At 45.7% G+C, this 24999-nt stretch overlaps 2 protein-coding genes across 6 annotated transcripts in view; both read left to right on the top strand.

Moving 5' to 3' along the window:
• The first annotated feature begins 7972 nt into the window (after positions 1-7972).
• Positions 7973-8377, top strand: LOC128312278 (uncharacterized). The gene has a single exon (XM_053205451.1). The coding sequence runs from the start codon at positions 7973-7975 to the stop codon at positions 8375-8377; it is 405 nt and encodes a 134-aa protein (XP_053061426.1).
• ZNF618 (zinc finger protein 618) overlaps positions 8377-24999 on the top strand; it is a 182964-nt gene continuing 166341 nt past the window's right edge. For all 5 annotated transcript variants that reach the window (XM_053204758.1, XM_053204757.1, XM_053204759.1 and 2 more), the window contains exon 1: positions 8377-8541. In XM_053204758.1, coding sequence (XP_053060733.1) covers positions 8509-8541 — 33 coding nt within the window. In that variant the 5' untranslated portion in view covers positions 8377-8508. The remainder of the gene's footprint in view (positions 8542-24999) is intronic.

Here is a 24999-nt window from a genome sequence, read left to right as displayed (position 1 = left end):
AGAAGTTCCTTTTCTTGTTGCTGATATTCAAGGTTTGGGTTGAGGCAGCAATAATTCAGTTAATGTTTTTGCTGCCTAACCTGACAAGTAATGGGCTAGGCGGGCCATTCAGAAACCGTCAGCCTGTTCCCTCTCCTCAAGAGCCTCACAGTCAAGTTAGGGTAATGGGATTATGAAATGAGGTTAGCCAGGCCCAGAGAGTTTAATTATTGGACTACCGATAATACAAGGTAAGCGGGGCCCCGCGATAAAGCGATGGGCCACTGACTGCTAAAAACGTGCGAGGTGGGGGCCAGTTAAAAATACAGATATCTGGGTCCCATCCCAGACCTATTGATTCAGAATCTTGGGGTTGCTGGAGTTAGAGGCTGGGAAACCTGTCTTGTTCACGAGCCCCGCAGGTGATCAGATGCCTAGCCAAGGTTGAGAATCCCACTAAACCACACAGAGTAAAACTAATATTCAGAGGAAAAAAAGCTGTTTGCAGAATCAAATCTTTTCGATAACACTGAAAATCGCAAACGTTGGAAAAATTTTCACTTAGTAGAAATAAGCAACGGGAAAAAAACTGACCAAGATTGATGCTGCACGTGGTAAAAGTTGCTATTGACTAACAACTGATGGAAGATCCTAAGTCTGGCTGACAAAATTTAGGTCACAAAATTTGCCTGGGAAAATTGGACCTGTAGGAATAGTGGTCACAAAAGAAAACTCATGTTGTTAGAAAAAAAGTAATCGGCAGATTTTGATGTGGACAAACCAGTGATCAATGAGCGAAATTTTGTTGTCAAATATACAATGAAAAAAGAGTTCGTTCTGGTGAAAGTAATTTCGGTGTAGGCTTCTGGCTTTTTCAAACATTTCAGATATATGACTTTTCTTTCTTTCTTTTTTGTTTTTGAGAGAGAGAGCGAGTGGGGGAGGGGCAGAGAGATAGGGAGACAGAAGATCCGAAGCAGTCTCTGAGCTGATAGCAGAGAGCCCGATGCAGCCTCGAACCCACGAACCGTGAGATCATGACCGGAGACGAAGTCGGACGCTCAACCGACTGAGCCACCCAGGTGCCCCACTGTATGACTTTTCTTAGTTTTTTATTTTGATGGTAGATAGATAAGGTAGATAGATGATAGATACATAGATACAAAGATATATAGATACATAGATATAAAATTTGTTTTCTTGAACCATGAGAGTTGTGGACATCATGTCCCTTACAACAAAACTGTGTACTTCCCAAGGGCAAGAACATCCTCTTATGCAATCATAGAACATTTACCAACCCAGAAATTTAACACAAATATTACTATCTAATATCCTACCATATTCAGATTTCACCAGTTGTCCCCACAATGTCCTTTGTAGCAATGTTTTTCACTCTGCCCTGGGGTCCAATTCCAGATCACTCTTTGCATTTAGTTGTCATATTTCCGTAGGCTCCCTTAATTTGAAACAGTCTCTCAGCCTTTCTTTGTCTTTCAGAACATGGACATTATTGAAAAACACAGGCCAGTTGTTCTGCAGAATGTCCCTTGATCTGGGTTTGTCCGACGTTTCCTCATGATTAGGTTTGGGTTATGCATTTTTGGCAGGAATTCGATGGAAGCACTGTTGGTTCTTCCCGGTGTCTCACATCAGGAGGTACATCACGTCCGTTTGTCCACTTACTGGTAAAAGTACATTCCACTTACCTTCCGTGCCTCACTCTCCTCGTCTGTTAACGGAGCTGAGGAGCAGAACTGAATGGTGTCATGGCTGAGCTGTCACTTCAGACGCGTCCCACCCACTGGACATTTGTGCAGATCCAAGCCATTGAGGTCTTGTCGTGATGAGTCATCACCACTAACATCTAGGACACCTACCGTGTGCCGGCATTCATTGTTTTCTCCTAATCTTCATAGAAAGCGTGTGTGTATCTCTTGTTACTCCCATTTGCCAGAAAGGGAAACGGAGGCTCAGAGATAGTCGTGTGAGGCACCAAGGCTCACACGGCTGGAAAGGAACTGAGCTGGGATTTGAGCCCGCTGTGATCTGAGTCCAGAGCCTGACTGTCACTGTCCGCTAATCCCCTAATGGCAGAAAGGACAGATTAAAGCCTCCTTTGGGGGTCCCCAACTGGCATTAGGAGAAAACAAGATGAACCGCCTTCTGCCGTCTTCATTCCTCCCCCTTCCTTCCCTCCGCTGGGTCTTTCTCCATTCTGAGATCCAGCAAGCTGAAATCAGGATTGATACCATATTCGGGGCCATAGCCTGTTGTCCTTGGGACAGCTGCCTCCAAAACGGACTTTGTTCTCCTCTCGGCTGGATAACCAATAAGCTCAGGTAGGGTGACTCTGCCCTCCCTCCCGCCTCGTGCCTGCATTTCCTTATGTATGTTAGAGTGGAAATGGGCTGGGACGAGTAACAAGAAAACGACCATGCGGTTAGTGCATAACGTGAGTTAATCCTTTAAATAACCCTCCATGTGAGGTACCCTATTTTACCCATTTTGCAGATGAAGAAACTGAAGCTTTTATGGTGGCGAAGGTCACAATCTGGTGAGTGTAGGGCAGGGATTCCTACAGGTCTGACTGCAGGGATGAGGCGACATCTTCCCTAGGATGCTAGACTACCTCTAGGCCTTGTGGGAGGGCAGGCTCCGTGGAACAGGTGTATGAAACATGCCGGGACATGGTAGATACATAATAAACATTTGGTATTGAATCCAGGGTCGGAACACTCATATTTGGCCCCGATTCTGATTCTTGGTCTGAGCTATCAGCATGATCTCTCTTTCTTTTGATTCACTGGTCTCCTGTCCCGGGTCCTCCTTCTTTCTGACTTTCCCTCCTGGACTCACCACCCTGGGGGATTGCCAAGGCCTCAAATACCCACCTCTCCGGAGGCTTCACCATGGTTTGCAAGGACCTCTCTTGAGAAAGCAGATGGTTGCCACAGCTTTTCAACTTGAGGGACGGGTGAGAGAGGTATGAAAGGAAGGAAGAGAGGAAAATTCCAGAGCCGAGGCAAGATGACTTAAAGAATCCGTTGATTTTGATCCCATTCACCAGAAACTTCCAAAGAGGGCAGCGGGAGCACAATGGGGAGAGCACTGCATGAGAATCGGACTGGGTTGCCACTGGCTGATTTGGCCAAGGACTGGAGACTCAAATTTCTCATCTTTAAAATGGGGGTGGGGCCGTGGTGGCTCAGCTGGTTAAGTATCCGACTGTGTGTGTGTGTGTGTGTGTGTGTGTGTGTGTTTATTTATTTTTGAGAGAGAGAGACTAAAAACACACAGAGGGCGAGTGGGGGAGAGCAGAGAGAGAGGGAGACACAGAATCCGAAGCAAGCTCCAGGCTCTGAGCTGTCAACACAGAGCCCAATGTGGGGTTCGAACTCACAAACCATGATATCATGACCTGAGCCAAAGTTGGACACTTAACCGACTGAGCCACCCAGGTGCCCCAAGTGTCCGACTCTTGATCTCAGCTCAGGTCTTGACCTCAGGGTCTTGAATTCAAGCCCTGCAATGGGCTCTGAGCTGAGCATGAAGCATACTTAAAAAATAAATAAAATTTAGGAAAATAAAATGGGGCTGATTGTACCTTCCTTGCCCATTCCAGAGAAGTAGCAGTTCAAGTAAGATAAGGCAACCATCTTGTTTGATACATTGCTAAGAGATTTTGTACGACTGGATTGTGTGGTTCTCTCCCACTGAGTAGAGTAGAGACTCAGGGAGCCCGGTCTCCCTGGCTGGGCTGTTACAAAAGAGCACTTCCTTCATAGTTTAGGCTTTGGGGAAGAAGACACCATTTCGTGAAGTCCCTGCCTTCCTTCTGTTCTACACACTTGAGAACCTACTGTTTCACTCTAAAATCATCTTTTCCACCAAAATCTATCCACAAAATTTTAGTCAAGCATCAGGTTCTGTTTGGGACCCAAAGGTCATGTCTGGGAAAATTCCCGTTTCCTTGTTCCCCTCAGCTGCTCATAACAAAAACTTGACACCTGACAAAATCTCACTATCCTCAACCCCTGGTTTTCCCAAATGTCTCCAGACTCCAGCAGGAGGAAGCGTACCTTCTGAGTGTCTCTGCCTGTTGGGCCCTGAGCTGGGCACCATTACACTCCTGATCTCAGCAAATCCTCACAGCCCTCTGAGAAGATCAACATTCGAGGGGTCTGCTCACCCTCCACACGCTCTTCCCTCAGGGATGGGTCCCAGAAGTTTATGGACATTATGTGAGCCTGCTCCTTTTGGGCATAGATGCTTGGTTCCTGGTCGTGTCTGAGCCAATCGCATTCTCTGCCCTGAGAATTTGGGTTGGAGCACAGAGCACCTATTGGCACCTAGTTGACTGTGGGGTGGCCATTTTGACTGTGGGCTCGGAGAAGCCACAAGTACCCACCTGGAGAGAGGTGGGGAGGAGGGGAGGGAGAGAGAGAGACAGAGAGAATGAATTAGGGATGAGAGATCTGTGGCCCAGAGTGAGGGAGAAAACAGGCCCAGTCCCTGATGACTTTTGAGTTAATTCCTGGCTCCAATCCTCTTCGGGCTTCATTTCATTTCCTGCCCTTGGGTACCATGATCTATCTCCTAACTTAATAAGATAATCCCCCCACCCCTTCTTAAGTTTAGCATTATTTCATTACTACTGGTTACAACTAAAAGAGTGTTGATAAGACTGGTTTAAGTTTGGGGACCCCCATTTTATAGAGCTGGAAACTAAGATTTAGAGATGAAGCCACGAGCCCAGGACCACAGAGCTGGTTGGTGGCGCAAGTGGGAAGCATGTCTGTGTGACTCCAATGTCAGAAGCGTATGGGGTGCTGTCTTTATACCAGGCACTTTCTAAAGACTTTACATGTCTCATCTCATTTCATCCTCAGAGCGCCCCCATGAGGCAGGTACTGTTGTCAACACCATTTGAAAGATGGGGAATTGGAGGCCAGGAGAGGCTGAGTTGTCTGCTCAAGATCATGTAGCATGTGAGGGCCAGAGCCTGGCTCAGAATTCAGGCAGTTGACTCCATAGCCTGGGCTTTGAATAATTATGCTGTATAGGTGTTGGTGTGGCAATGCTGATTCTGGAGGAAGTGGGCTGGGCATGGATGGGGTCAGAAGTGTTCAGAAATTGAGGAACACATGATTTTAATTGAATGACGGACCCTTAAGGATGGGTAAGCCTTTGGAGATCCCACTGGACTGTTGCCAACTAATGTATGTGTCTGTTTTTCAGCAGCTATGACCAATATTCATGCCATTCCTTCTCTGTGATATCATGGCACCTGTTCCATCACTGCTTGTGGTGAGTCTACCCTTAATTAACCTTCAGAGCAAGGATAAATCAGAGCTCTTGGTGACCATGTAGTTTCCACTAAGGGTTGGGAAAACTGTGTGTTCATTTAGAAACTGGGTTTTGTCAGGAAGGCATCAGGCTCAATCTTCACGTTCTTAGCATACCCTTCATGGCCCAGCAGAGACAGAGTGAAGAAGGGGCAGCCCCTCCAGACCTGGTACCCCAGTTGAGGATATGCCTCTCTAGGTGGTGTTCAGTGCACTATGGGCTGTCTGGATGTGCTAATGGGAGAGGAAGCCCAGTTCCTGTGGTCTGGGGGTAGTAGAGAAGCAGAAAGGGCTTGCACTGATTCCAGAAGGAGAAGGCTGAGAAAGACCCATGAGGATTTTCCAAGCATTTCTACCTGGAAATCATTCTAGGTTTGCAGATCATTCAAGGTTGGGGTCACTGACCCTTTTGAGAAATTGGTGAAGAACAGAGATTTTGTCCCCCCCCAAAGCACATAAAGACATAAATGTGCTTAATACATAAAATTGCTTAGTTACGGATCCCCAAAGCTATCCAAGGATTTAAGAATCCTTGACCTAAAGAGACAATGCCATCTGATTAAGATCCGGAGAGGAAGGATGCTTCTACTCACCCTTCCAGCAGGATGTTAATTTCTCCTGGAATCTTTGCTGACCCCCTCCATCCCCCTGCCTCAGCCTGGCTGGTTTGAGCCCTTTCTGTCCTGCACCTGTGCATTTCTCTGTTGGCACCACTTTGCCAGAGTTTCAAAAATGCGGTCCTTAGACCATCCCCTAGGAACTTGGTAGAAATGCAAATTCTTGGTTCCTACTCCCGACTGATTGAATCAGAAACTTGAGTGGGGCCCAATATATCTGTTTCAACAGGCCCTCCCGGTGATTTGCTTGTCTGAGTTTGAGAAGACCAGCTGCAAGTCATCCTCTTCCCGATGGTGTGTCTGCCTTATTAGGCGCAACGTGACTGGCACATAGTAGGTGCTCAGTGAATGCTTATGCATCATGTTTTCCTGATTGAGAGGGCAGAATTTGTTTTTTCCTTTGGCACCCTACAGCTTTGAGCCGTGGTGACTGACACTTCATGTTCTTTGGGTCCCATTCCTTTCTACTCCAGGGTCTAAAGTTTGGCCTGGTTCTGCTAGGCAGAGGAGGCAGCTTAGGCTTGAGGCAGGTGCCCAGAGATCTTCACACGGGGATGGAGCCAGAGACACATCAAACCTGGAGCATCTGTCTGGGTAGCAAGGCCTCAACCACATGGCGAATGAGGGGCAGGCGGGCAGGGGGCTGCCTGGCCATCACATATGTCCGGGGCTCATGGGAGCCCAGTTCTGCCAAACTTCACAGGCTGCCCTGCCCCCCTCAGTGTCTGCCCTACAGCAGCCTTGGCAGAGGATGGCAAATCTCTGCCAGGAAGATACTTGCCAGGCTGGCTGGGAGGGAAATGGCCACTTTTTATTTTTAATGACTCCAACTTTTCATGGAGGAGAGGACGGTTGGAAGATCCCTTTTAACTTCATCTGTGTATTTGGTCTGGGGAAGGGTTGCGTCTCTTAATCCTGTGCCTCCTCTATAGGGTTACATTTCCATATTTTCCTTCTTCAGGGAGAGAAAGCGTCTTCCTGTATAGTTCCTTAGTTTCCTGACATTCAAAAAATAATAGCTTTGGGGGTGCAGGGAAAAAAAATTCTGTAACTTCTCCTATCTCCTATTGATTCAAGTCTTTAAACATTAGAAAAACTTTTTTGATCTTTTAAGGTAGGGACAGAGAAAAGACACCTGTTTACTCTTAATTTCCAGTGCTTGTATGTTTTAAAAAGTATCCTTATGTATTTTTCTCTTAAGAGGCATAAAGAAAGATTTCTCTTATCTCATATATGTAAAATCTTCAATTTTTATTGTAAAAAATCAATCATCTGTGGAAGATGTAGGGTGGATCCAGTAATCCTTGTCTTGTTATGGGCTAGGTCCTTCATACTTTTAATGAAAAAAAAAAATCAGATTTTTTTGGGGGGAGGGTGAGAAAAAAAATCCCCTTAAGACCTTCCCAAGTCATAAGGAGGCAGTTCCTCAAATTAAAAAAAAAAAAAAATCTGGTATTTTAGAGTGTTGAACAGAAACATTCTTGTTCACCATCGATTTCATATAGAGTTTCTCCAATTTTTCTTCTTAAAATCAACTTGAGTAGGGTATATGGGAGGGGGGCTAGCCCCCCTTAACCTTTAACCCTAGTGTCTCACCCAGGGCCAGTTCCCTCAAACTTTTATTTTTAAAATAAATCTGTTCTTTAAAAAGATGTTGACAAAGGTAGACAGAAATAATTCTCTTCATCCCGCATTTCACATAAAAGCAGCTCCTCAAATATTTATTTTTAAAATCCATCTGATTGGGGGGCTAGAAAGAGTCCCCTTAACCTCTCTTGTCTGACCCAGGGCCAGTTCTTCAAACTTTTATTTTTAAGTGACATTAGAGGGTTTTGGGAGGGGGGCAGGCAGGGGCAAGAAGAGCATCCCCGCCGAGCCTCGCGATTCTTCCATAAGGCCAGCTCTTCAAACTTTATTTAAAAAATCAATCTGATTTTTGGGGGGTGGGTGGGGGGAGCAGAAGAGTTCCCATTAACCCCTTGTGTTCCGTCAAGAGGTGGCTCCCCAAACTTTTTTTCAACCGCGAACATGACCTTTGCGAGGGGCTGGCGAGCCGGGGGCGGGCAGAGGGACGCCGGGGGGCGGACGCGGGGGGCGCGGGGAGGGCAGGGCGCGGCGCGGGAAAGTTTGGGGGGCGGCGGCGCCGCGGCCGGGAGGCTGGCGGGCGGGCCGGAGCGGCGCGCCCGGGGGCCGGCCGGCTTTGTGTACGGCGCGGAGGCCGGCGGCGCGGAGGCCGAGGCCGAGGCCCGGAGCTCGCGGGCCGCGCGGCGAGGCCGGCCCGGGGGCGGGCAGGGCGGCGGGGGGCGGCGGCGGCCCCGCGAGGGGCGGCTCGGTTGCGGCGGCGGCGGCGGCGGCCGGTGCGGGTCGGGGGTGGGGGCTCGGGCCGGGCGCCCCCCCCCGCGCGCCCCCAGCGCCCCCGCCCCCCCGGCCTGAGCGGGGCGGGCGGAGGAGGGAGCGGCGGCGGCGGCGGCAGCGGCGGCGGCGGCGGCGGCATTGTGCGCGCACCAGCAGCCCGGCCCGGGAGGAGCAGGACGCGCCGGGGCCGCCTCCTCCCGCACGGACCCATGAACCAGCCGGGCGGCGCGGCGGCTCCGCAGGTACGACGGGGGGCCGGGGGCATGCACCGCGCGGGGGACCCCGGGGGGCCGGGGCCCGGGGCGCTGCGCCACTTCATTGCAAGGTTTGCAAAATGCAAAGTGCCTGGGCACGTTTGCGGGCTTTTTGTGGGCGCAAACCGGGGGGTCGGGGTCTGGGGAGGCCCCCCCCGGACGCCGCGGGGCGTGAGGAGGCTGGGGGTGACGCGGGGGTCTCTTCGGGCCCCCACCCAGCGCCCCCTCCAGCCCCGGGCTCGGACCGGAGCCCAGAAAACAAAGCGGCGAGAGAACAGAGCAGCCATTTCAGTTTGGACAATTCACATTTTGCAAAAATGCAACCCCTTCCAGCTCTCCCCCCTCCCCCCCAAATTTGCAATTTCCCCCTGACCCCCTCTGCGTTCGGGGTCCCTGATGACCCCCCCCGGGAGGTCTTTCCCCTCTGGCACCCCATCTTTGCAACAGTCTTTTTTTTTTAGGCCATATTTCCCTTTCTCAATTTTTTTTTCTAATTTTTCTTCAAACGGTAGTTTTTTCCCATTAAAACGACGCCACCTAGAGGATACTATTTTGTAAATAAAAAAAAAAGAAATTAAAATTGAAAAGAAATATTTTTTATTTCTTATTTTTTCAAAAGTTTGCACTCTAAGGCAGCGGAGGGGGAAAGGATTCTTTTTTTTTCTTTTTTGGGGTGAAGATTTTCACTTTGATCTTTCTGGGAGCATGGAGACAATTTTTATTTCTGAAGCCAAATCCAGATAATATGTAAATGAAAATTAAGCTGGAATTTGAATGAATTCAGTTTTTGAGGGGGAGAAAGGAGAAAGCCTCCTAAAACTGAAGTCATTTTGGCTTTCCAACTCCTTTTAGTTTGAGAAAAAAACTAATTGGAATGAGGAAAGGAGGGAAATTGTTGAGTTTAGAGAAAACTGGGAGAATTGGCTTTATGAAGCAATTAGAAATTGTACTTCATTGTAATTTGGAACTTGTTTAGCCCAGCGGGCAGAAAAGACTAATTTCACCATTTGGTAATATGTAAAGTTTTTCTGTTTTCGAGGGGGAAGGATTTCAAAGAGAAAATAGACCCTAAAATGTTGGCTTTGGACACACCCAAAAATTGTAGTTTTTTTTTTTTTTTAATTTCGCATTTACATTTTCCTGCATTTAAATCCCAAGGTTCTAAAGAAAAACAGAAACTGGAAAAGTTAGTGAAATCCTGTCTTTTTTCCCTGATTTGTTGGGTTTTGTGTTGTTGTTGTTGTTTTTTTTTTTGGTTGTTTTTTGTTTTGATGGAATAATTAAGACTATTTTCTGATTTTGTTTCCTGAAAGGTCTAGGCATTTCGTTTTTTGTTGTTGTTTTATCCAGAAAATGTCAGGAACCTTTTTTAGCAATATTCAGTGGGGGAAAAAATGTAAATTCATCACATTATACAAATTGAGTAGCCCACAGATTTGTAGGAGAGACCGCCATTAAAATAAGATATGCATAATTAACATTATTATGAAAAAACTAACAGTGGATTCACAGAAGCTCATTTTTTATGACATGCAACTGAATCAATTGATAAAGACAAGGGTTGAAGAATCCTTGGTAGGAGAGAATTTTCCCTTCTCTGTGCTTGCTTACTCTTCCAATTTGAAAAATTTATTATTTAAAAAAAAAAAATCCAGATTGGTTTTAGGCCTCTTTGATTGTGATGTGGGGTTGGTAGTTTATTAGCATTTGGTATTTTTCACAAATTTGATTACTTTCAAAGGGGAAAAGAAAATCCATTAGCTTTGATCATTTTTTGGGGGGGGGGGGTTGTGATTTTAAAAACACAAATTTTACTGACTTAAGAAGGAAAGATAAAAGAAGGGAAGGACAGAGAGGAGATCAAAATTCTGATTCTTATCCATCTTTTCTAGTGGAACACTTAAGTTTGCTAAAAAAAATGGAGTAAAACACCAATTCGGCTGATTCTAGCTGCAAAATTTAATTTTTTTTAAAGGCAAAGAAAAAAAAATACACACAAAAGCTAAACCCAAACGTACTTGCCTTTGGAACATGTTGGAACATGGGAACGCAAATGCAAACAGTATTTGATGTAGTTTTGTGGCCTTAAAATGAAATCACATGAAGGGGAAAACAAAAACAAAAAAAATTTTTTTTTAGAAGACAAATATTGACTGAATTAAAATTTAACAGATGGAAATAAGGTACCCACCCAAAGTTGAAGGGTTATTTGTGATGGTTTAGTATCTGGTTGAACTTGCTGGGGGTTTTGAATAAAAAAAAAAGTTTTAATTTTTCTCTCCAAAGGCGGGGGGGGGGGGGGGTGGGGAATCTTGGTGGGACCTTGCGTGGGGGCTGATGGTGGGTCACACAGGGCTAGGACAGGAAACCCTGTGTCCCTTTCGCCAGCCACCAGCTGGTCTTGGAAAAAAATGGTGGCCCCAGTTCATGCATTCCTACCCCGTTTTGTGGAGATTCAAATTTCTGAGGGGATGTGAATTCTGTGAAATAGATTTGACAGCGGCAGAGGTTCGACACTTCCCATCATCGCCATTGCATTTAGGAGATTTTATTTTTTTAGTAACGAAATCCTTCAGGGCTGACTGGCCACATTCTGACATATTTGGAATGAGCTTTTTTTTTTTTTTTTTTAAGTAGCATAATTAAAAAAATTTTTTTTTCCTGTTGAATTATTTAGGCCGATGCCTAGGACGGTCAAAGAATTTATAATTTCCGAGGGCTCTGGAGGCCTCATGAGACAGTAGGCCTGAGTTCAGCAAGTGTTGGAGGGGAGCTATACCCCAGGCTGGGAGGGGTAGGTGGGCACCCCTACTGGGCATCTGAGAAAAAGTCAGGGTTGTAGGTAACAGGTTCTTTCTGGTGCAAGGAATAAAAATATTGCAGCACGTCCTTTGTGTGTCCTGGGTCTCCTGACACACAACTCAGATTTTCAATTCCATTCTGCTGAAATTTTGACGTGTTGTCTATGGCTTAAAGGGAACCCCTGGTGAGGATTTGAAAATCATTTCTGTTTTGTAGACTTGTTTTTTCCTTTTTTAAAAAAATTGGTTATTCTGATCATGTTTGTTGTAAAGGAAATAGAGGTGCATGATGGTACTGTTGGGGGCGGGGTCAGTTCTCTTTTGTTTCTATTGGCGTCTCCCAGGACTGAGATCTGACCTAGGCCTTGCCTCTCTCACCTCCTATTTTAGATGGGAGTGTGACCAGAATGGATATATGAGTTAATTTTTATTAGCCTATGTCTGTTCACCAAACTCTCTTGTAATATTGGGCAAAAAATCTGGCAAATTGGACTTGAGGGGTGGTAATTTGATGATGGGCTGAGTTATTTTGGTGAAAGATCATTTATACTGTTTCACAGTAGAGACTCTTATTACTTAATGTTTTGCTTTTCTGCCTAAGGAGGTTTTTTTTTTTTTTTTTTTCTCTAATAAGGTTTGAAATTTCAAGGGCCTGCTTTATAGCTTGACTTTGGACCAAGCTAGGAAAAAGGGTTTGCTTATACTTTCAGCCCTGCACAGAGGTGAACTTGAACAAGGGCTCTTGCTTTTGCAGAAGAAAAGCAACAAAGATGGCTGGTCAGTGGAAGGCTGACCTCTCTCTGGTTCTAGAAAATAAACAGCCAATGGTTTGTTTCATTTGAGAAACAGAGTTTCAAAACTCTTCCATTGTCACATACAGATTTTCCCCCAACCTTTGACTCAGCTCTTGGCATGTTGCTTCCTCTGACCTCAGAATCCTCATGTCTTCTTCTTGGTGGGGTGATAAGAACTTCCCTGCCGTGTTTTAGTGGATGTATAAGCTGACTTTTCATGGTCATGGTGAAAATTTAAATTTTTTCCACGTTCTCGTAATGTTTTGTGTCAGTTGTGTCTCCTCCCTGGTGATGTAAAGTGAAGTGGCTTTGTGGGTCCACAGGTGCCATGGCTCACCCAAGGTCTCGCCATATGACCTTGGACAAATCACTTTTTCTTCCTGAGCCTCAGTTTTTGAGAGTTTTGGATCAGAACAAGAATAATCAAAAATAGATTTCATCTCTGATTCTGACTTCAGTGATTGGCTGTAGCTGCCTGGATCACTGTGTTGAGAAGGATCGTGAGGGTCTCATCTGGATGCGCGTATTCTGGAGAGAGGGGTGCAGCGCCCATCACAGAGTGAAGAGTACGCTTGTTATTCACCACACCCAGGCTAGGTTGTGAAGCATGACCGTGAAATTAGTGGCTCGCGATTGGCATAAACCTAGAGAAAAGAATGGAAGCGAGTATAGGAGAACACAAAATAGCAGAGGCAGAGTGCGATGTGGAAGGTAAGCGTGGTCTCGCGAAACTTGGTTTGATTTGTATTTGCCGATAGGTGTGTGCACCTATGTGTGTAATTTCCCAACTGTGAGTCACAGTTAAAGGAGTCAGCAAGGTACTGGACCAATGTTGCAGATCCATCTGGATACGCTGCGCACAGCCCGCACTTCCCCACTTAACGCTTTTCTAACTTACCATCCCAGTTGACTTAACCTGAACCCTGTGGAGTAGATATACGGAGTAGGTGTGTGGTTTGTCCCCTGGCTGAGCCTGCCTTACGCTCCCCCCGCCCCGTGAAGTCTCAGCTGCCTGGTGGTCAGGCACACACCCCAGCCTGTTGGCCCTGGAGAAGCCTGGAAAGACGGGTGCCAGGGTGAAGGCAGCATCTCTGGCACGTTCTCTTGCCGGAAAGGAGACTTTCAAGAAGTGTGGCATACCTGGCTTGGTGCGGGGGAGAGCAGCCACGCTTACTTTTATTCCGCACGTTTACTTCAGATTGCCAGAAGAATGTTTCTGGAACCGCAGACTTTGTGTTGGTGCCGTACTTAAATTTTAATCGGACTCTGGGAGTATCTTTTTGTGTATGCGCTTCCTAGAAACGCCAGAATTTGCTGTCTTTGTCTTCTCATCTTTTAACATGTGTCAGACTAGCACTGTCCGGTAGAAGTGCAATTTGAGCCACAAATGTGGGCCACACACATAATTTTAAGCTTTCTAGTGATACCCCTCCCAAAGTAAAAGGAAACAGGTGGAATTCATTTTAATAATATAGTTTATTTAACCCAGTGTATCCACCAGACCATCATTCCAGCATCTCATTCATATAAAGAATTGCTAATGTGATATTTTATATTCTTTCTTTGGGAGGTATTAAGTCTTTATTGACTAGCCACATTTCAGGTGCTCACTAGCCACTTGTGGCTAGTGGCTTCCGTCTTGGACAGCACAGGGCCAGACCAGTGTTCCATCTAGTTGTTGTTACAGGGTGGCCTCAGAAGGTTAGTGACACATCTTTCAAAGCTCTTGGTTTTTTTTGGTGGGACTTCCTTCCTGAGCCCTAGATGCTCTGCGGTGTTTCAGCCTATAGTGGTGATGAGTTCCACCATTTAGCCTCTTCTGGCTGAAGTGGTCCACAGCTCTCTTTTATTTGTCCCCAAGCAGTCTTCTGCCAGGATTAGGCCAGAATGCTTTAGTTAAAAATGACAAATGACGGCTAGAAACCCCAGGATGATGTGTCTCAGCATGTGTGCCCTTGAAGTTGAGAAGTACAAGGTGCAGGAGACAGTTGTAGGAGATGGGTTTTATTTATTTATTTAAAAAATTTTTTTTTAATGTTTATTTATTTTTGAGACAGAGAGAGACAGAGCACGAACGGGGGAGGGGCAGAGAGAGAGGGAGACACAGAATTGGAAGCAGGCTCCAGGCTCTGAGCCATCAGCCCAGAGCCCGACGCGGGGCTCGAACTCACGAACCGTGAGATCGTGACCTGGGCTGAAGTCAGACGCTCAACCGACTGCGCCACCCAGGCGCCCCGTAGATGGGTTTTAAATAAAGTATTGCCTGAAAGAAAGATGAAGGTATCGGAAGACAGCAGGTGCGTAGGACCAGGGTTGGGATCTGACAGGAGGGGGATTAGGGGGAAAGATGGTCTGTCATTGGGGTCCGTTTCCGAGCAGAGCATGGGTCTGCCAGAGAACTGCCCCAGATAGACCTCAGGGCCTTAGGTCAGAAGCTAGACATTTTCTGACATCCTCCCAGTTGGTGAAATGGAAAGCGGGATTTGAAATCAACCAGACCAGAGTTTGGAATCCAGCCTTATGGCATGGTTAGCTTTGTGTCACTTTGGGAAAGTCACTTCTGGTTGTGGAACCACAACTTCTACATCTGGAAAGGGGGGGTAATATTCTCGACCTTGAAGGGCCATTTTACGATGATGTGAAGCAGCACATGTGAAAACACCCACCAGTCCTAGGAAGGTGGTCCTTAGAAGGTGGTCAATACATGTCAGTTACCTGTTGACCCAGTGGCCAGTGGGTCTCCATTTGGGGAGACTGAGTTGCAGTGACAACAGTTTTTCTGGTTCTGGAAACCTGGGGCCTTATCTTCACTGGGCAGAGTTAGGTAACATTAGAAAAGGTCCACTTTTTTGGTTGTTGCTCTAAAACACGGGGATGAGACATTTCTTAGACCTTGCGTGTCTTTCTTGTCAAAAGTGTTCTTAATGCGTTCATTCCAGGGATGCTCTAGCTCCTCTGAATATTTCTGGATTCGTTTCAAAGCCTGTGGCATAGTCTTTAAAAGGGATGAATCTTAATCCCGGGTGAACTGTGTACCTTCGAGCTTCTGTTCTGCTGGGCCTCCTGTCTCTAGTGCCCTTCCCCTCATTCATCTCCGCTCTGAGGAACCAAACCCCCCCACCCCCAAGACCACTGGCATGTTCTCCTTCTGTGGAGTCCCCACACGACCCCAGGTGGAGTTTATCTGTGCCCACCCCACAGTACTCCCCAAATACCGTAGGCCCACAGATGAGACTTAATTGTTTGCCTTTCTGTTTCTCTAGCCAGCTTGTGAGTTCCTTGAGGGCAGAGAGCATGGGTTATTCATTTTAGGGTCTGGCACAGAGCAGCAGCTCAATAAAGATTTGATGACTTAATTTGACTTTTTTGGAAATAGCTCAGATCCGTTGGATTTGAGTCTAGTGAAGAGTAGATGACCAGTTTGGGTTTGGCTATTTGGTCAAAAGCACTCTTTTACTAGGAAATGCACTAAGCACATGTTCCTAGAGCTGGCGCTGAAGCCCGTGCCTTGTTTGGAGTCATACGGAGTAATACATCGGAGGGACTCTTCGGAAAGTGATAACACTCCTTTGACCTTACACGTTTTGGGTAGTTTTGAAAGAGTTTTCCACCCTCTTCACTCCTCCTGTAGAAATTATTTCTTTAAAATGGATGGGGGGCCAGGTGGGGCTATCATCCAGATGGCTGATGGGCAGGTATGGCGAATGGACTCAGTTCTGAGGTGATGGGAATGGGGAGAGCCTTGAGGCAGAAGGGCTGGGTAGTACCCTGGTACCCTGTGTGTTTGCTCTAGGGGCTGGTTGTCTTGGTCATGGGCCCAGGAACGGGGCACCGGGGGGCTGTTTGTAGCACACCTGGAACACCTAAATGTGTGATTTGATGTTCAGTCAGATCTTATCTGTGGTGGGATGATGGTTTGCAGATGCCAAAGATTCAAGGAAAACCTAACGGGAGAAATATGAGGACATTCTGTATATTTGCTTGTTTTTTTTTCTTAAGCTTTATAAAACACTGTTGTTTAAAAAAAATACTTATTTTTTTGGGAGAGTGCAAGTGGGGGAGTGGCAGAGAGAGGGGGACAGAGGATCCGAAGCAGGCTGCGTGCTGATTGGGTGACAGCAGCAAGCCCGATGCGGGGTTTGAACTCACGAACTGTGAGATCATGACTTGAGCCAAAGTCGGACACTTAACCGACGCAGCCACCCAGGTGCCCCTAAAACAGTCACTTTTAATGCTGGTGTCCAGCAAGGGAGCACAGGGTCCCAGGTTGAAGGACACCATATTTCCTCGATGTTATGTCTGCACATGTTCACATTTTCTGAAATTGGGGTGGTCTTAACAATACATGTTTTCTGTCAGTGTGTTCGTTCCCTTTCATTTTCTTCGTCACTGAAAGCTGTTGTCGATGCAATGGTGTATTTAATAGTAGAAGGCATCTTAGAATTGAGATAGGGTGTCATATTCTTGCTGGGGTGGACTGTGACATTAGGGACTTCCAATGCTCTTGCTTACCTCACTTAGCTCTGAGCTTGGCTTCTCCACTTGTGCAGTGAGGGTGGGACTTGGCCTTGGGAAGAAGCATCTGGAACTTTGTTTGAATTAGCACCCCTTCCCTTCCATGTCTTTCTTTGGATGGGTTTCATAACTTTGCTGTGCCCCTTGTCTAAAAGCTGAAAGTAGTGTGTGGGAGGGAGGCTTAGTATCTTCCACCTGTGGTGGGGCACCACTTTGACATTTCCAAGGGTAGAGCAAACAGGTCGAAATTGAAGGGAAAAGGCTTGGCTCCCTTGCCTGCTCTGCTGCTTAACGGTTTATCTTTGCCAAAGTTCTTCATTTACCTGTGCTGTTTCCTTATATGTAAAGTGGGGATGATGGTGACGATGCCCGCAGTACTGGGTCCTTACAAAAAGTTGTGAGGGGTTGTGAGAAGAAAGAGTTGTAAAGGGCAGAGTTGTTTTTCACTTGCAACATGTTACTTGTTCATTATCTAGTCCAGGGCCGGTAAGTGAGTAATCTACATACCGCTGCCCGCCATTTGCAAGCCTGTGGCAGACATTGCTAATCGATCTTGGCAGTCTTTTCCATGGAGTCTGGCCAGTGACCTCAGAGTCCTTCTTTCTTAGTATGATGCAACCAGCCCTTGAGTTTAGTATGGGACATGAAGCCAATTTGTCATTTGTCATTGCTGATCTAGTTCCTCAGACAGACACACACACACACGCACGCACACACGCACGCACACAGGAAGGGAGGTGGAGTTACTTGCCCAGAACCTCAGTGAATAGGCAGAGATGAAACTTCAGGCCTTAGATTTCCTAACTCCTCAACCATCGCCTTTCCTACTAGCACATACACTGTGTCAAATGAAATTAAAGTTAATTTGGTCTTGAGAAATAGAGGATTCTGACTCCTCCCTTACCTCCTTGTTATAATTAGATACCCTTGGGGTTTTCATCAAAGCAGGGCTGGGTGACCTGCTTCTCTGCCTGATCCCGGAGTGATCAGATTTCAAAGGGGGAGATGCTGGTGGTTGGGCCACTGGGTTGGGCAGTGTCCCCCACTCGTGTAGTATAGATGACATGGCAGAGGGGCAAGGCAGGCCCCCGGGTTCCTGGATGAAGACCTAGGTATGTAACACGTTTGCTGTTGCACATACTTAAGACCACAGGCAAGTTTCTCAGCCCTGAGGAATCTTAATTTCTACATCTGGGGAATGGGATGGAAATAATCCTCCACAAGCATCAAATGAAAGGACATTCTTGAATATGCTGTCTCTATTTTTTTTTTTGAAAATACTTTTTATTTATTATTTATCTTTAAAGTATCTTTTTAAAAGTTTATTGCTTTATTTTTGAGATGGGGGTGGGGAGGGAGCACGGAAGGGGCAGAAAGAGAAGGAAAGACAGAATTCCAAGCAGGCTCCGCACTGTCCGCACAGAGCCCCTTGCAGGGCTTGAACTCATGAACCGTGAGATCATGACCTGAGCTGAAGTCAGATGCTTAACTGACTGAGCCACCCAGGCCTCCTTGAAAATGCTTTTGAGACTGAAGCCCTACATATGTGTTATTTTTTTTACACATGGATTTTTATAACTAGCACCAGTCATTATTTGTAGGTGCCCTGTTGGGAAATTGTGGAAACCCAGAGTCATAGATGGGTGCCCACAAAGGCACCTTATCTTGTTTCATTTATATGCCGGTTGCAGGTTTAAAAAGTTTGGAATTTGTAGGCCTTGGACAGGGTATGTACTCTGCCTTTCCAGACAGTTCCCACGAATGTGACCTGCCCAGCCCCGGAAGGCACTGGGCGCTGAGCCTCTGTTTGTTTATCTGTTAAGTGGGAGAACAATTCACTTGTATATTCCCTGATAGGCTTCCTGCAAGCATCATGTGAGTTAATGGATTTAAAAGTGCTTTATAAACAGTGAAGAACTGGAGAAACATGTTAGCGACAACTCCTTTCTTTTCTTAAAAAGGAAAAGAGGGAGAAAGAAAAAGGAAAGGAGGGAGGCCAAGGTGAGGATGGTATTGAGTCGACAGAAAAATGATATAAATATTTTGGCTGACAAAGCAGAAGGAGGCTTCATCTATGAGCTAAAGAGAATAGATGGAGTCAGGTGATGCTTGGTTCCCCTAGTCTGCTATAGAAAACCCAGAAAAACCTGCTTTCTAGTGAACTGAGCTCTGTCACGGATGGAATCTTGAATTCCCTGGGGCCAGCCCTCGTTTTGGGGGAGTCGGGGGATCCAGGGAGGAAGAAGTCTGCCATCTCCACCCCATGGGTAGAGATGACTTCTGCAGAGCAGAGGAGGCTGGAGTGTCCCTGGGCAAGCCCCTGGCTTGGGATTTACTGGTAACATTCAGAGTCAGAAGCTTAGTGGATGTGTTACTATCCAAGACAGCATGCCCGAGGGGCTAGCCATTCTATCACTCAGGTTTGACCCTCTGCTGGACTAATTCTCACCAGTCCCAGCATTTTTGTAGAGAACTAAGGATGGGGATTTTTATCAGGTGAAATTTTGTGGAGAGTTCGCATTTCTTTTATTTTGGGCTCAGGGTTTTGTTAGCTAAGTGGACATAGCCAGGGTACTTGGAATAGATCACATCTTTGGATGACGGAGATTAAAAAAATTTTTTTTTTAATTTCATCAACAGGGAAAAATAAGTAAAAATTTAAGTGTGTTTATGTGGGTGTTTCTTATAATGTATACTGGCAAAAAGCAGAAAGTGAAACTGATCTGAAATAAAACTGAAACTGGCCTGGAACGAGGCCCCAGGGATGGGGTCACTTCCCTGGGGGTGTACTGGCTAGAAGTGGAATTTGTTGTAAGGCTAGTTGTCTTTTTGGATCTGGGGAGTCTAGGGCTTAAAAGGTTTGTAGAGATGATCTACGTCTGTGCCATCCAGTGTGTATTGTAACCACTGGCCACCTGTGGCTGTTGAGCAGTTGAAATGTGGCTGTAAGTGTAAAGTCCGCATCCAATTTTGAAATGTTCATAGGGAAAAAAAGATTGTAAAAGATTTCAGTCATAATTTTTTTGTAAGTTTATTTATTTTGAGAGGGAGAGAGAGAGAGAGAGAGAGCGCGCTATCAGGAGAGGGGCAGAGAGAGGGAGGGAGAGACAGAATCCGAAGCAGGCTCCAGGTTCTGAGCTGTCAGCACAGCGCCCGATGCGGGGCTTGGACCCATGAACGTGAGATCATGACCTGAGCCGAAGTCAAGAGTCAGATAGATGCCTAACTGACTGAGCCACCCAGGCGCCCCTCAGTAATAATTTTTAAAATATTGATTCCAAGGTAAAATGATAGCCCTTTATATACTAGGTTAAAGAATATATATTAATAAAGTTAATTTCACTTTTTCAAAAATAATGTTGCTTCTAGATTTGAAATTGCCTATGTGGTTTGTATTACAGTTCTAATGGACAGTGCTGATCTAAAAGTCTGCCCCCGCCCCACCCGGCTTCATCAGGTAACTGGTGAAGAATGCAGAGTTTGGAATTGGGAAGAAGGATGATGTAATGGTGTAGACATCAGTATAACTAGGTGGTTAAATGGAGGGAACTTAGGACAGAGAGAGAAAGAGATTGGTAATTTACGAAGGAAAACTTAAACTGTTTTCCACTTTGCTTATCCATTCCCCTAAACATTAATTAAATACTTCGGAAGAAAGTGTATCTAACAAGACAAGCAAAAACAAATCTAAAAGATTACCCCTGGCGATCTCGCCACTTGCCAGAAAATTCCGGTCTATTTAGAATTTGGGGTTGAACAGGGTTCAAAATCAGAGCGTAGTTGTGGGCTGGTTTGGGCCTAGAAACCCAGGTCACATTAGGGGCTATGGATTTAGGGACCCGAGTGGCCACAAGTCATTCTCTTGCTAAGTCATGTGTGCTCCGTGTAGAGATTTGGGAAGCAAGGCTTCTGGAAGACCAGAGGGCACACGGTAGTAGTGGATGGAGCTGGCAGGACGAGGAGGTCATCCGGCTCTCCTGATTTCCAACGTGGTACAGGCAGGGGGGCGGGACAGGACGGCAGATTCGGCTAGGCTCGAACACAAGTCTCCACCTTTGTAACTTAGTTCTCTGGCTGTCAGTGTTTTGAAAGGAGTTTGAGCCATGTGTTGGAAATTCAACCTTACAAATTTTTGATTTTTATTCAGGATCTGTTTCTGTCAAAAGGCTGAAGTTGAGCATTCTTCATCTCACCTGATTTTTGCAAAATAGAATTTTTCTGCCTCAAAATATAGTAATCATGGCACATTTGCCAGGTGCCTCTTACATACCAGGCACCGGGCTCATCATTTAACATCTATTAATACGTCAGTGAATACAGTCATCCTGGAAAGGAAGGCTTTTTTTTTTCTTTTTTTTTTTTAAACATTGGGGAATTGAGAATCAGAGGTGAAAGGGTACACAGCTGGTAGTGGTGATCGGCTCCAACTTCAGATGGTGGCCACAGACGAGGCTCACAGCAGCCCTTTGAGGTGCTGAGTCTTAAACATTCTCGCTTCCGGTCGAAGAAGGTGAAGTTGCTTGTCCAAGTTGTGGCATTGGTGATTGGCTAGGACTTGAAGCCAGTTCCCTTGGATGCCCTCCCCTTCGCAGTGGGGCTGAACTGGACCCTGGGGTCTCGGGAACTTGCCCTCCCCACTCCATGGGGCCTGGATCTGGGACTCCCAGCCCCCCATTCCCCAGCTCCCCGTGCTCCTCGGCCGGCCGGTGGCTTGTGTGTTTCATGCTCACAGAGCCTTTAATACTGCGTTTGAAAACAGTTGCAGAAGGTTTGCTGTAATTAATTACATTTGACATACTTGGAACCGGGGCCTCCTGGATTCAGAATGCAAATTTATGCCCAGACAGATGTAAGGTATGCTTGGAGCCAGGAGCTCTGGCACGTCCCAGCCAGGGCCTGCGGCGATGCTGGCTGCCCGATGGGACTACCATCACTGGCAGTAAGCAGTGGAAGCACAGCTCAAACTTGGGGATACCTGGAGCCCACGGGCTGTTGGAGGAGAAATAACTCTGGGCTTCACGGTAGGAACCATAGTCTCAAGTCTGAGCCCTGCTTCTAACTCAGCCAGAGCCTGGGGTAATCTCTTTTCCCTGCTCTGGGACTCCATTTGCCCTATTATACAGTCAGGGCTTGGACTAGTTGCTCAGAAAGCATGTTCTGTTAGTTTGTTCAGGGGCAGGAGGGCAGTTGATCCAAGTCAGAGCTTGGAGGAGGGCTGGCTTTTGGAAGTATAAATAGTGGAGGTGAGAAAGGCTTGGAATAGAAAGGTAAGCGGGAGGCTTTTGGAACAGACAGCACAAGTGTACAAGACCTGGTATTTAGTACAAGATGTGGCTGATTTCCGGGGCTCGCATAGAGAGGTCATGCATTCAGCCTCAGACTCCTTTCACCATCTGTCTCAGGTACCAATTTCCATGTAACAAATCACCCCAAAACTTAGTGGCTTAACACAACGCTGATTATTGTCTCTCATGGTTTCTGTGGGTTGGGAATTTGGGAGTAGGTCCATCGGTTGGTCTGGTTTAGGGTTTCTCTGTGACTGTGGTCATATGGTGGCCAGGGTCATCTTCAGACCTTCTTTACTCTCATATCTGGTGCCAGGATTTGGAAGACTTAAGAAGTTAGAACTCATTGGGCATCCATTTGTCCGTCCATCCATCCATCCATCCATCCATCCATCCATCCATCCATCCATGTCATGGGGTCTTTCCAGCATGGAGGCTTCATACATGGCCTGACTTTATATGGCACCGTGAGTCTCCCAAGGCACATGTCCCAACAGAGATAGAGTCAAGCAGACCCAGTGTCTCCTTTTATGATTTAGTGTCAGAAGTCATATAGCGTAACTTCTACCGCAATCTATGGGTTGAGGCAGTTACAAAGACATGTCCCATTTCGAGAGGAGAGCCGTAAGCCCCACTCCTCTATGGAGTTTTGTCAGTGTGACATCAAACGTGTTGGAGGGTGTGTATATTAGCGTGGTCATCTTTGAAAATATAAGCTGCCATTCCATCTGTCTGCTCATCATTCCGTCTAGCTATTCACCTATCCGTCCATCTCACGCATTCTACCCACTCACCCATTTCCCCTTATCATCTTTCTATCCTTCAGATGTCTTTCTTAGGATTATCTGTTCATCCATCCATCTACCCCATTCAATCTCCTGACACATTTTGAGTACCTAATATGGGTTAGATACAGCTAGGGTGCTTTTAGTAATGAGCTCAAAGGGAAGAATGAAACTAACAATTATTTAAAAATTTTTTTTTAATATTTTATTTATTTTTGAGAGAGACAGAGACAGAGTATGAGTGGGGGAGGGGCAGAGAGAGAGGGAGACACAGAATCTGAAGCAGGCTCCAGGCTCAGAACTGACAGCACAGAGCCCGACGCGGGGCTCGAATTCACGGACCGTGGCATCGTGACCTGAGCTGAAGTTGGACGCTGAACCACCTGAGCCACCCAGGCGCCCTGAAACTAATTATTATTGAGAACCTACCCAGTGTTAGTTTCTTTATCCCCCCCAAATAACTCCATGACATAGAATTTTCATCATATTTGTTTTACAGGTGAGGAAACCAGGGTGCAGAGAAGCTAACCTGCCCAGGGGTCATTCAGCTAATTAGTGTCAGAGTCCTCACTCAGACTCCATTCTTTAGACTGTCTCCATTCTGGTTTCTGAGTGTGAGATGGCTGTCCAAGAGTTGGTTCTCCACTTTTATTTTTCTTCCAAGTGAAAACAGGTTCTTCTCCCCCCCCACCCCCAGTTATAAAATAATACATTCATTACATAAAACATTAAAGCAGTATAGAAGAAATATGATTGTTATTTGAGAAAACCACCCCAAATCCTACCACCCAGAGACAACCACTGTTCACATTTGATGAGCATTATTTAAGTCATCCCTCTGCATATTTAAATATATACGATTACAGTTTTATACAAATGGGATTATATTCTGCATGCTGTTCTGAGTCAGCTTTCTTTTTAAACTCCTGGATATCTTCCTGCATCAGTTAATAGAGATCTTTGTTATTATTTTATTGACTACATTGTATTTCTATTGTATATGTGTCCCTATTACTTTATCGACTACGTTGTATTTCTATTGTGCATATATGTCCCTAAACTCAGTGCCCTATTGGATTTTGGTTATTTCTAAACCTTTTAGATGCAGGGTTTCTAGCTTACGTGGTCATCTCTTTATCATTACTCTCTAAAAGGCGGATTGCTGAATCATAACATATTTGCATTCTATAGGTGGTATTAGTTTTCCTTCCTACTAGGAGATTGTGAGTGCTCATTTTATACATTGTGGCCATCATGTTGTATTGCCACTTTTTAATCATTGATGTCCTGATGGGCAAACTAATGAGGTTGAACATCTCTTTGTATACTTTTATTAACTACTTGCATTTCTTCTTATGTGAATTGTCTCTTCAAGCATTTGGCTGATTTTTCGCTTGGGGTGGTCTGTTTTTTCTTTTATTTTTTTTATTCTTTATTTTATTCTTTATTAAAAAAATTTTAATGTTTGTTTAATGTTTATTTTTGAGAGAGAGAGAGAGAGAGCGGGCGTGCATGTGAGTTGGGGAGGGGCAGAGAGAGAGGGAGACAGAATCTGAAGCAGGCTCCGGGCTCTGAGCTGTCAGCACAGAGCCTGACACGGGGCTTGAACTCAGGAGTCGTGAGATCACGACCTGAGTCAAAGTTGGATGCTTACTGACCGAGCCACCCAGAAGCTCCTTTATTTATTTGTTTTTTAGAATGTTTATTCATTTTTGAGAGAGAGAGAGGGAAGGGCAGAGAGGGGAACAGAGGATCTGTGCTGACAGCAGAGAGCTCAATGAGAGGCTCAAACTCACGAACCGTGAGATCATGACCTGAGCCAAAGTCAGATGCTTAACTGACTGAGCTGCCAAGGCACACTTCCTTTATTTTTTCAATAAATTTTGGATTTTAGAGATATTGGCTCTTTGTTTGCTGTTTAGATTTCAAGTATTTCTTTTCCTGGACTTTTTTTTTTTTAAAGCACCGTTTAGTGGTGGTTCAATAGAATGTTTACTTTTAAAATGCTTACATTTTTGTGTTTTGGATTCTGACTATATTGTTTTGGTGTCACACTTAAAAAGACTTCCCCACGTTAAGAATTTATAGTGAAAGGCAGCCTACAGAATGGAAGAAAATATTTGCAAATCGTATATCTGAATGAGGGTTAGTTTCCAGAATATATAAAGAACCCCCTACAGTGTAACAACAAAAACCAAATAACCTGATTTTTAAGAAATGGGCAGAGGACTTGGACAGACATTTTTCCAGAGAAGGTGCACAGGTG

The sequence above is a fragment of the Acinonyx jubatus genome, chromosome D4 (genome assembly GCF_027475565.1).
Source record: "Acinonyx jubatus isolate Ajub_Pintada_27869175 chromosome D4, VMU_Ajub_asm_v1.0, whole genome shotgun sequence".
In the NCBI taxonomy this organism is placed as follows: Eukaryota; Metazoa; Chordata; class Mammalia; order Carnivora; family Felidae; genus Acinonyx; species Acinonyx jubatus.
The sequence above is the reverse complement of the archived record's forward strand: the minus strand, read 5'-3'. Positions and strand labels throughout refer to the sequence as shown.

Excerpts from the sequence above, each read along its gene's own strand:
- LOC128312278 (XM_053205451.1), top strand. The coding sequence starts at position 7,973 with ATGACCTTTGCGAGGGGCTGGCGAGCCGGGGGCGGGCAGAGGGACGCC.